We start from the raw sequence: 12833 nt of genomic DNA on the forward strand, positions 1-12833 counted from the left end.
TCGTTTGAAGTTAATTTCCCGTACGCATCATCCGTCGCAGAGGGCAGACTCTTCTCAACCACGCTGCTGCAGTGACGGTGGATTTATTTTCATGTTTCTGGCTTGCCGGGATTTTGCCCTTCCGGAGGCCACCCGGGAAATGTGTGTCGTCTCGAGTGCCATGACGGCGTTTGCCTTCGTCGGGGCGTTTTTCTCGTCATCGCACCGTTTCGGGCGTGTGGCGTGTGCCGACTCAGGACACCGGAAGTGACGTATCACTCGCCAGACGGCTCGGTGTCGCGTCTGGTTGGCGTTTGCTCGGTACTCCGCCTCTGCCAGGCGAGCGGAAATCGGTGTCTCATTGAATATATCGCCCTTTTTTTTTGGGATTGGAGATTTGTAGCGTTGGCGGATTGCAAGTTAAGTGTAATGATCTTGAGATTTTTATTTGAGGAATTTCGGAAATATTACACTGCATTGATTTGCTGCATTGCATCTGCTGCAGTCTGCACGGCCAATACTTTACCACCTAGACCTGCTAAATCTGCCCGTTTTCTCCAACTATTCTCCCAAAACGCTTCCACCGGCGGGTGGCATGTATCGGTTATTAAGGTTCATTAACATTTCACTGCCAGCCGGTCATGCGCATGCTCGGTGTGGCGCATACGCGCACCTACTTACGCACGCCGTCACTTCTCGTCGCATTATTTTCTGCATCGGCAGATTAATTGCGGCTTTCGCGACTTTCCGCACCTTTCCCGGGGCGGAGACGCCCGCAGTTTCCGACCCAAAAATAGCGTGCGTCCCCATCGGAGCTGTGTTTGTGGCTGCAGCATAACGTCGGCGGTGTGTCTGAATGGAAACTGCGAACGGTTCGAGCTTTCTGCGACGCGCGCACGCCATTAGTCACCGGCGGTCGTACAGAGAAGATTTATTTTTCCGTCTCTTTTTTGTTGTTTTTGCGTGTGCGTTGTTTTCTCGCTCACCGTTTCCGTGTGCCGCCACTCAAACGTGACCTCTTTTGTTCGCAAAGTCTCTCGTCAGTAGAACGAGTCATTAATTCGGGCTTTCCCGGGTGTCGTTGACGAGGTCATAGCGTTTATGCGCCCTAGAACAGCCCCCCTCGCTTAGGTAAGTGTGGCCAGACTCATAGCTCATTCACAGCCGCCGTGTCGGTTGGGTTGGAAGAAAAAAATGACCCACGCTTAAACCGAACGATCGCAGATCTTTGAACACGGTGAAATAGAGCGCAACATGACGCGTTTGGGTGCGGGAAATTGACATGAAGAAAAAAAAACAGTTTCATCGACAAAGAGGACGTTCTTGAGACGGGTCTCCCGCGGTTCACTAGCATTCGTTTCTTATATCATGTCAACGAGACGCATAATTCGCTCGTACACGCATTCCTCGGCAGGAGAGCAGCTCGTGTTTACAAATGACCCATTAGTAGCGTCGCGTGCAATAGGCAACATGAAAATTCAATTTAAATTTCTGCACGCTTCTGCCGATGGTCGACCGGTAATAATGCTTGCACCGATTGGCCTTTTCTGAAGCAATGGCCGCTCATTGGTGGTGTTTGTTTATTAATACCGAAACTCGGCCGACGCACAATTCTTTGCCTTAGCAGCCACCAGCCTCGTGCGCATCTGCACGTGTGTTTGCTTTGGCGTGCGGCATGTTTACAAACAGCGTTTAGTGGTGGTGGAAAATTTAACCCCTTCTTCGCACGCATAATTCCACCCTTCTCGCGCGTCTGAACGAAGCGAACGGATCGTTACTGAAGGCAAGCGAAACCCGGGATCGACCGATCGATTGTTGGCGCACAAACGGACACGTTTCTGGTGCGGTAATTTTCTTCGACACTGCCCGTGCAAAAGTAATAAATGACCAGCTCGAGGCCACACCGCTTCGAGGGCAGGGAGCAATATTTGGCTCTTCCGATCGAATGCGGTATGATTTACGTACTAAATAAAATTAAAAATAAACTCCCCCCGTGTGTATGATCACGCGCGAGGACCGAAGGAAAAGAATAACCACCACCGTGCAGAAGGATGCGTCCGTTTGTACTCGATCGATGCAGTCAACAAAAAAAAAGGGAACCTCAGTGTTTGGAGGCGAAATTTATGAAGTTCAACCTTTAGATTGGGGCGTCATTTTTCAACGTTCTGATCGCTCGTGCGAAAGAACACCAGCATCAGGTTTGGGGCTTTTCACCGTTGATCGATGTTTCGGTTGGAACGTTCTGGCGCTGCCCATGCTGGGTTATTAGCGGTTGGAAAGTAAATTTGGATTCGCTTCGACGATCGCATCGATGGGAAAGGCACGGAGTTCGATTCAACAATGAGTTCCACCTTTCAACATGCCATTCCACCACGCCAACCAACCAATGGGGGGCGTATTGTTGTGAGGCTCGATTTTATAAGTTAATTTGGCGTAAAATACGATCATAAACCGAACTGGGGACGGTTGCGGGTAGAGCGAGAATTTGAATATTTATGATATAGGCGACCGTTGCGTTAATGACTGCAGCATGCTGTGCGGCTGCCGGTGCTGCTGTGCCTGCAGTACAGCCGAATTGGCGGAGCATCGCATGGGAAGGTAGTTTGATGGTGCCTGCTTTTTAAATATGTGTACGTATTTTTCGGCCACGAAAGCCATCTGGCTTGGCGTGAACGATAAACACGTGCGTGGGAAGCCGTTGTCGAGCCATTAACGAGCCATTGGCAGCAGAAGGAACGCATTGATTTTGCTTTGTGGAAATTGAACTGCAATGAATTCTGAAGGAATCGTTCGAGATGAGATTTGGTACAGAATCAATAAAATTATCCCAATTTTAGATTACTCCTTCAAAACGTTGGATTAATATAACTGGTATTTAATGCACTTTTTGAGACTCGAGTTTTGTTATCTTGGTCTTAAAATACGAAAATCCTACACACGCAAAGTGCTTTTAGAAGCGCCCATCCGGTGAATGACATGTTGGTAAACACCGTAAAAACGTTTTAAAACAATATTAGCTAAATACACCTGCTTAGCGCGCTCACTAAAAGGCACCGCACCGGCAAAAAGCTTCCTCGTAAAAATGTGTTAATTGAATAAACGACAATGCATGGCACGTACGCCGTCTACCTTTCGAGCTGTAAGTGCATCGGCAGCATCGCCATCAAACATCATCATCGTTGCCATCATCGTCGCCATCATGCATCATTAGCCCTAAAGTGCGGCCTTAAGCGGCCGCACGAGACGGTCTCAATAAATCATATCGAAAACAAGACCCATTTAGGCCCTGTTGGGTTTCGGGAAGGTCTCGCAGATATCTCAATCGGGAATCTCCTTCATTCGATCCTAGGAAATCGGGAACCGAAACAAAGCGCAGCTGTTGCTAGTTCCTAGCTAAAGCCGAAACGTCATTAATTCCACCCCGGGGGCACGGTTGTGCACGTGCGCCCTGAGGATGCTGGGTCGCGAGAAAAGCTTCCACCCTTGTTGCACTTTGGGGATGAAGACGTTTTAACCACGCAAACCACCGAGTGTCGTCGAGGGCTAACGGTGGTTTCGTTCGCGTCTGGTGCGCTAGACGACGCCACCATCATCGTGCACGATCGCCCGATCGGCCGCTAACACTAAATCAATATTAAATTTTCATAATGCAGCATGTCGCGGCCGTCCACCTCAGCTGCGGCGGTCTTCGGTGGGCTTGCGGGCGGTTCTTTCCGTGGTCTTTAATTATGAAATATTGCCTAATTGATAACTCTGTAAGACGGTGGTCGGGCGCAACTGCAGCTGGCATCGTGCAGGCACTTTCGGGAGCCCATGCTGGGCCACGAAACACGACGCCCTCCGGGAGCTGGAGCCGCTTTGGTGCGGTACAACATGGCCCCGTATGGCTCCGGATGGCCGCGAGGATGCATATTTTATCCATCGTGCAACAAGTGGTTTCGCCAAATTCATGCGCCTCCTCGTTCGCCCGCGGGCGAACGGGTTCGTGTGCTTTTTTTGTCCATTTTTGGTCAGCTCAACCAAAGGCCAGGCGAGCTTTGGGAGGCAAAAGGGTTCGTAAGGTATTTAGAACACGAGCTCAGGCTGAGGAGTGAAGGTTTTGGGGCACAATACCACCGTGCAGCCTCATAATAGCTCGATGATAGGACTGAGGGTTTGATGATAAAAAGAAAAGAAAACGTTGCAGTAAATGCGCCATAAATTAAGCCGCATTGCAAGGCCACGCTTCGGGGTAAATGAAATTAAATGACAACATTTTATGCAATGCCAATATTTATTTTACACGTCACAAAGACACAGAGTAGCAGGGGTTTTGTTCGTTTACCTGGGCCGTGTCTCCCCAGTCGAGCTTCTTTCATCACGCGGAGGCTTTTAGGGAGTTTTATTAGGCAATCCCTCCCCCATCGTAAACCCTTCGGTGCGACACATCATAAACCAATATAAAGGGCCCGTCAGCTGACTCCGTGGGGTAGATCACTTCGCCCGGGGGTCGCAAATGGATTAGCGTCTTAATTTACCTTCCCGATCCCGTTAACCGCACAGGGGTGGCCATTTGCGCGCTCGGGTCATTATTTTTCTTTGCCCAACAACCACACATACCACATCCATTTAGATCCGGTACATTCGGGTTCTATCACGGAGCCAGACGGGTGGTTGTTTATTTCCCATTCCCTTTACCATGTCTGCACACCCATGGACCGATTGGCGAGAGAGAAAGAGAGAGAGAGAGAACGGCTCGTAAAGCTCGACGGCACAACCATCAAAAGGGTGCAATTGCATCCATCTTTCTTCGAGCACGAGACCGATCGCGCCCGGACGCGGTGCGGTGATTAGTGGATCGATTTTATTTATCACCGGCGCGGGCTCATAATTTTCGGCACACACCAAACGTTCCGGCATCATTAAAAGCCACGGGAATCGGGATGAAGACGAACGGTCCTGGGATATCCGGAGGATGTCACGGTTTTCGCTCTGCCGCACACGGAAACTTTATGCACCGTGGCAAATGCCAAGTGACACCTTCATCGGAGCCTCGAAGGGTGATCGTAGTTTTTTTTTGTTGGTGCTACGTGGGGGCGTGATGGTTTCTTCTTCCCCGTTCATTTCCGAGCTTCATCTTTATGACATTGCTTAGCTGACAAATGCGTGAGACGATTGGTGTGAGCGCGAAGCGGGTTGTGGTATTGTTTTATTTTTGGAACGATTATTACTTCAAACCCACGTAAGCTGCTAACGTGGGCCAAGAGCCAGCGAATGAGCGAGGAAATTATTACCCTAAGTGACAGAGTCTCTCATCATTCAAGAATCATCTCAAACAGAAGCAAAATGGGCAAAAAAACCGCCCCAAAAGTGTGTCGTGCGTATGTTTGCGATTAACCTAGCGTTCGACGGGATCGCTTTTAATTATACACTCAACTCCAGCAACCTGCTACTTTCCCGCCTGTTTTTTTCCCCCCAGCGCCTGCCAACACGAGTGTGCGTGTTTGTGTGCGCATATTTTTCCACCCATTTGCTTATTTTGTTTTCGTTTTCGCAGAGCTAAAATTACTTTCCGGCCTGACGGTCTCGACGGCGACGACGGACTACGAGCAGCAGCTTCCGAAGGCGTCCGGTTTATGGCCATCATTTTTTAATGTAGCCCTCCGGGCGACAATCTCCGTGAACGCGACCTGTGGCCAGTCGAGCCGGGAGGAGTACTGCCGCCTGACCGAGGGCACCGGACGGTAAGAATGCGCGGCTTTTCTTGTTTTCCCTTCCAACTCAGCACGCTAGAATAATGCAACAGCAAAAAAAAAACCCGCCCCATCGAAACTCCGCGTGTTTTGTGGTGGATTTTTTTTGCACCTTCCTCCCGAACGCTTGGGTGCTTATTTTTGGTTCTTTTTCTTTCGTTCTCGTGCGCTTTTAATTTTGCACACACCACCGATGGAGGGCGGTTTTTTGGCGCCCGTTCCGCAGTTCCCGTGGCTCTCAGTGCGGTATTTGTGACGCGAACAATCCAGACCCGGAGAAGCGGCATCCGATCACGAACATCGTCGACGGCACGAACAGCTGGTGGCAGAGTCCGACGCTCCAGAAGGGCGCCAAGCATGATCGCGTGACGATCAATCTCGATCTCGGACAGGTAAGTACAGCTCGCGCTCTTTCCCCATGGACGCCAGGGACGCGATGTATCCTCCGAACGATCGCACGATTCGGCAGGTCGGGCTGGTGTGGCTTTGATGTTAGGCTCAGGATGCTTCGTTTAACCTTTCACACCGCGATCCGGGATGTGTGGCGTCCGCTGCCAAGTGTCAAATGGCGTTGGCTCACGTGACAGCTCGTGGAGGTCTGGAACCGCGAAAAGCCGACCTGAAGGAACGGTGCATGTAAAAGAAGTCGAACGCGTGGAAATCCGAGTGAAGAATAATTCCACGATTGAAGGGAGCGATCTTAAGATCAGCAAACATGTTGGGGAGGTGATTAGGTCAGGATATTACATCACGATGGTTTTTTTTCTTGCCAGGACACCACGATGGGGTCCTACACTCTCAAGTGAACTGAAGGAGGAAAATAACCCTTACTGAGGTTTTAAAGTCACCCAAAGTCGGTGAAAAACTTGGTCAGAATAAAATCCCGTTCAGGACTTTTTCCCACTATGCGTTATGAGTCCAACCTGTGTGATCGCGCCCGGTTACGGTGAGTTCGTCGACGTTTGTTTATCTTTTCCGGATACTTCTATCTCTTCGGCATCGGCGAAGGGTCATGTATCTTTACCCACAACCAGGGCCGCCATCTCGGATGCTGCGCCATGTGCTTCACCTTCCAAGAACTTGTCGCAGAACGAACGTGGTGTGTGAGAAGTGAGCAGACGAGCAGCCGAGAACGGGAAACGACGGAACCGTGACTGCAGTTCAGATGGCTCTGGTCCCAGGGTGCATCTGTTTCTAATCTCCACCGGCACCATCATGCCCCGATCGATCTGTTTATGCTAACCGCCGCCAACTTCCTTCCTGGCCAGCGCGCACGTCCAGCCATGCTCGATGTGGTCTACACGTTTTGAAATCACACACATCGCCCTCGCCCGGCTTTATGGTGCACCTCGAACCAGACACGGCGGATGTCTCGATGTGGTCCTAGGGCCTAGGGAAAAGGTGTCGATTTGATTTGAATACAAATTATGACCATCCCGTGGGCCCGCTTAGCTAGCGGTTCAGGATCATCTCGACCCGCACCCGGATCGGGCGCACGTCAGCTCGGCTCGGTCAAAATTAGTGTCGGAGATTTTCGGTGTGTTTAATTTGGGTTTTATCACAGCATTACAACCGCCTTCGGTGACATCCCGGCAGAGTGCTGCTGTCAGCGGGCTTGTCAAGACACACGCGACCATGCGTCATGTGGAAATGATGACGGGTGCAACGAGCATTGTTCGGATCTGCTTCGAGAAAGGAATTTTAATTTGATTTTTTAAACCCATCAGAAGGCAAACGGTGGATAGAATGGTCCGCGTGGGTAGTAGAGTTAGCCTTCCGGGGCTTCTTGTTTGAAAAATACAGGCAAGATTATGTTCACAATACGTGGCCAATTAATTTTGAAACGCTTTAATTAAATTCTTTAGGTAGCATGCCAAGTTTTGTCAGCTTGTAGCTCTTTTTTTGAAGAAAGATTCAAGTGCATTCGTTTTTTATACAACTTCGTACAATCTATAGAATTGATTTGTGTGTTCCAACCGTGTGTTTTTGTCTTGAGAAAATGTTGGAAATTTAATAAAAAAGACATTACCCATAAAACTTCTGAAATTGCACATTCCGCTTCACAATTCTTACTAAAGGAATCCTTACCGGGAGAGTAAATAAAATCGCATCTTCCCATGATCAGCTTATCGTACCGACTACCCAGATGTAAGGCCTGTCCAAAAATGCGGCAGCAAACATTAAGCAAAGTGACAGCCACGTTCTCGGAACCCTCCCGACGGTTGATAATTAAATTAATACCCTCTTCACGTTTGATCGTACGAAATTTCTCACTCCCGCGGGGAACCGGCCCTAGCCCTTCACTCATTATCGATGCCGCACTTATTTATGAGCGGCACTCCATATTCGTACCGTTTTTCCCTGCCGTCGGTGGAATGCAACCTTTTTTTTTCTGCGAGCCTGGGAGCTCATCCCGTACGCATCGACCCGGGCTCTCCGGTTCTCGCGCGATCGTTAGGAGACTGAAAAATGGGCATGCAATTAATCTCCCGCCAAAGGGACGCGCGCACCAGTTTTCGGGCTTGGTCGTGTAAAGTGCTTTTAGCTTTACGCGCTTCCTTGCTCGGTTCGCACCCCCGTGGTGCAGGGATCGCATCGGCGATGAAGAAAAAGCTTATCGATTGGACCCTTTTTCCCGGGCCCAGCGGACCGTTGATTGGTGAGGAAAGGTTCTGAAAATTCGCCCAACGTGAGGAAGGAAACGGACGAGTGCCCAAATCTGTATGCCATTATCGATAAAGGGAAAGATAAAGCGGGAAGCAATCCTTTTTAAAGTGCGATCGTTAAGCTGCGATCGGGAAGCGGGCTTATTTATGGGAAGGATGCGTTCAGGTCAGGTGTTGTTTCATTAGTCAGGAAGTGAAATAAAATAAAGCAAAAGATTGCATTGTAAAACTTGAGATCAAGAAGCGTTCAGGCATTGTTGTTCAATTTCCTGTCATAAAACGTCGATTGAAGAATAAATCGATCGATCGTATTGCATTTTATTATGACGTGGAGGTCAGTTTATTTGTCTTTTGTTGGAGATTTTATCATGATATTGTGTACGGTATATTTTTAAACCACTTTCATTCCTTCAATCTCATATGAAAAGGGCTCGTTCTTATGAAACACGATAGGCTTAAACTATCTCGCAGCTTGCAATGTCTCACCGAAGGTCCATGTAAGGACTATGCTACACCGGGACTGGGATACTGCTGCAACGGGATCACTTTCCGAGTTTCCCCGTTCCACGAGCTGCTGTACAAGTACAAGCACACACAATACATGCACAATAATCATTGTCCGCCCGTTATCGCGCTGACGAACCGATTCGATCATAGCCCAGCCGCGAGCAAAACTCGCGATCAACGGCCCCAGCGTTCTAAGACGGTTCCGTTTTGATGCCGTGGCAACCGACCGGCGGTCAAGAATTCCGTTTTCGGGAGCCACCGCCCGGGATGGCAATGTAGATCGGATCGGAAAGCCCACGACGGAAAACGCCACAAGGCGAACGGACGGCGAAAACGCAATAATTGGAAGTGGACAATGCTATCAACCTGTTTTCGGTGCGCCAGGATATGGGCATGGACCCTGTTCCTGTGTCGGGCTACTGATCGGTTTCCGAATCCCCTCGATCCCGAGCACGGGACAGTTTTCCACCGTACGGAGGTACCCCAATCAGTTTCCTTTTTTATCTGGCACGCTGGCCATATTTAGCTTGCCGTAGGTCCGGGAAAGGGAACAAGAATGTTTTAATGAGTGCGATTCCCGACACACTCTCCCGAAGCCTCCGGTTTTGTTGAAGGGAGCAAGCAAGCGAGGGAAAAACAGTAAAACCCCTAACTCCTGAGAGGGGTGAGTGTGTGTGTGTGTGTTTTTTCCGACGATTTGCAATGCGACTTTGCTGTGGATCGCCAGACCGGAATGGGCTGTGGGGAATGTTCTGCCGGTCGGAATCGTTAAAAGGGCACCCAATTTGGTTCGATTTCGCAACGTGATCGACGTGAAAGGTTCCACGATCATGCACCGTAGGTTTCGTTAACTGTTATTCTCGGGTCCGCGTGGATGAAACACCTGCAAAGGATCACATTCGCTGGAATTTGGAAAGTACGCTTTGTGATCTTAATTGGGGTGTAGTTTCGTGACAGAAATGCATAAGCGTGATCGTCATAATTTCTTCATCATGCTCATAGGAGTGCAAGTATATGAGCAACACGGTGATGACACGCTCAGACATGATGACGACTTTGTTTCTTGATTCGTGTAATGTTTTTCCATGATCAAAGTCGATTCTGTTAATCCAATATGTAGCCAGAAAACCCTGCGATGCCACGTCATGAGGCGAATTTCAAAACTAAGTTTATTTCCATAACCATATCAGATAAGTCCACAAAATACCACTTCCCTTTAAACGATCAAATATCACCCTTAAAACCATGCTAATGCATTGCGTCACAGGCATGCTAGAGGGCGAACCGGATAGCGGACTACTTAACGCTTCCCAGCCACGAACAAATGGAGCCACAATCTAGAAATGCGGTCAAAATCTTCAATCTCCGAGCCCTTCACCAGTGAAACTTACTCCCTTCGAGATTAACGTTTAGAGCGAGTTTTTTTTTCGCTTCCGGTGGCCAATTCGACGCAGCCCTTCAATTCTTGGATTCGGATGAAGTGGGTTTGGCATTAGGGCGGTCGTTTCGCTTCACAACTCACCTGGATGGGCTGAAGGGCGTAGTGACACACGGGTTCGAGGAATGTTGCGGGAGATCACTCAGTAGGCCCTAGGCGCTGGTTTCCTTTCCAAATTTTACACTGCTACTTGCGTGGAAAACATGCCAACGAAACTGTGCTTCACTACGCGTCGGTCGGTTTCACTATCCGTGACCCACTAAACGAGCCGAAGCCGATGTTATTAGTATCGCTTAACGTTAAATGGGAATGTCTTGTCGGATAAAAATGGATAAAAACGTTTTTACAGACCCCCAGCGGTGATTTGATGTGCCGTAGCACGATCAAGTAGCTTTCAGGAAGCTATACGGCTTTGATTAAAGCAGTTTATGCCTTACCGGTTCAGTGTCCTGCAAGAAATGGTCAAAAGAAAAATTGAAAAATAATTTACCTCATCTCAATATCCTGCTCGTTAACGCCAATGATCAATATTGAAATAAAACTGACTTCCTTTTATAAACAGTAATTATTACAATTTATTACCCCAAACTTAGCGCATGTCTCGCGTAGGGACACATGCCTCTCGAGTGGAACTTTCGTTCGTCGAAATTAAAGAGTCGAAGATCGTCAGCGCTTCACCGTGGGGGGTTCTTTCGAGGCGACTCCCGAACCATTTCCCGCGCGCATTGAATCTGCGAAGGTGTGCTGGTAGCAAGGGTTGGGCTTTATTTGTCGTTGCTCTTGAAGTGGTTTGTAAACACACTCTTGGCTGGAGGCTGCTCGAGAACTTCTTCGCACTAGCCCGTCCGGAGGCGCTGCGGTAGTTCGATTTCGGTGCGCTTGAAATATGATCGCTAAACCGAACCAAACGCTCAACGATAAACCACTTGGTCTTTCACCTGGCCGCACTGGAGACTGGGAAAAAGCGAGAACGCAAGGAAAAGAACAACAATTTGTTTTGCTCTTGCGCCCCTGGAACTCGTTCTATGTTGATTGTTGACCGGAGGGATTGCATCCGGAGTCCCATCACTTCTTCTATTCGTTGGATTTCTTGTGGTTGAAAACATGCGTAATGTTTTTGTATATGTTTGCTATAATCAACTTACGGTGCACTAAAGTGAGTGTTTGAAAATGTTTGCTTACGGTTTAAAGATGGGTCTTATATTTTGAAGTCATACTTGTTGATAAAGCTCGCGTGTTATTAACTTAATTTGAGCTAATGAGCTGAACATCGTACTAGTGAAACATCCTTCAAGGTTTATGCTTGTTAAATCACAAAATCAATAAACAAGCTAATTTAACATTTTTCTTAATTTATTTGATTGCGCTCTGTAGCAATATGGTTTGATTTAATGTTCGAATAATATTTTATTTGATTGTAGCTTTCTAAAGACAATCGATGGCGACCGCCTCGTTGTACTTCGCAGTGCAGCAATCGAGCTAATTGGCTTCACTGGTTCCCAATGGGAAATATTTATGACGATAATCGATTGCGAAAGAAATGCAAATTTCGGACGCCCTCATCGGCCCAATACGCAAATGTGTGCCGTTGCAGCAATTGAGCCGGAAAAGGTCGTCGGTGTGGGAGAGCTTGGTCTGACAAAGCTGGTCAGATGCACTTATACGGCCGCTGACAAGGCGGATGTCGAATGCAACGCTCTTTCAAAATTACGACCAACCGACCAGCATCAATCGAACGACAGTTTTTCATCTGTGAAGCGGCGCTTTTCGCCCCAGGGGCTTGATTAAACGGATCCGTACGCCTCGAAAAGACACCCGATACTTGATGCTCGAATACTGGAAGCGCTCACTTAACTAATCGTATTTTATGGGCCCTGATTGTGGGTTGTTTGGGGAGTCCAAATTAAGACATTACCGCTGCCAGCCAAACCCAGCGATGGCCCGTTATGGTCAAATAGCTGGCGACGGTTTCGTGAAATCTGCCCCCCAGCTGGGCCACGATAGGCTCAACCACGGTACGGTAATTGACTGCCTGGTAGGCAAATTATCGGAAGCAGCCAACATTACCCTTTTGACCTTTCAGTCGTCGAACACGGGCGAGCCTATTCAGCTCAAGTTTTTGAGAGCTACGAGAGTGGTTAAAGGTGAACTTAAATTGAATTATCATTTCACCATCATTTCATCATCGGTGGCGTGGTTGCTTGCAGAATAATTGAGATGCTTTACCTTAACACAAGCTGATCGTCATAACGAGCTGCGAAAGATTTTTACCAGCTCGATCGCTATGTAGCTGTCCGTTACATTGCTCACGACAATCCCAAGAGAGGAAGCCACCGACATCGAAGGGCAATGAATAATCGTCTTTCATGCTCGATACTGCCAGGTTTTTTTTTAAAGAGTTTGCGTCTCCGTTCCTTCGTTCCCTTTTTTGTCCCGTTTGTCACCCGGGTCTGGTGTCTTTTTGTCATTAATTTATACCGCATTTATCTGGTTACCCTGGTGGGTCACTCT

The 12833-nt window shown here is 48.4% G+C and overlaps 1 protein-coding gene across 1 annotated transcript in view; it reads left to right on the forward strand.

Annotated features, from left to right (window-relative positions):
* The window catches only part of LOC128722786 (laminin subunit alpha-1), a 77617-nt gene that overhangs the window by 9381 nt on the left and 55403 nt on the right, over positions 1-12833 (forward strand). The window contains exons 2-3 of the mRNA XM_053816466.1: positions 5516-5702; positions 5938-6103. Of these exons, the coding sequence (XP_053672441.1) occupies positions 5516-5702; positions 5938-6103 (353 nt within the window). The remainder of the gene's footprint in view (positions 1-5515; positions 5703-5937; positions 6104-12833) is intronic.

Source organism: Anopheles nili, chromosome 3, assembly GCF_943737925.1.
Source record: "Anopheles nili chromosome 3, idAnoNiliSN_F5_01, whole genome shotgun sequence".
In the NCBI taxonomy this organism is placed as follows: Eukaryota; Metazoa; Arthropoda; class Insecta; order Diptera; family Culicidae; genus Anopheles; species Anopheles nili.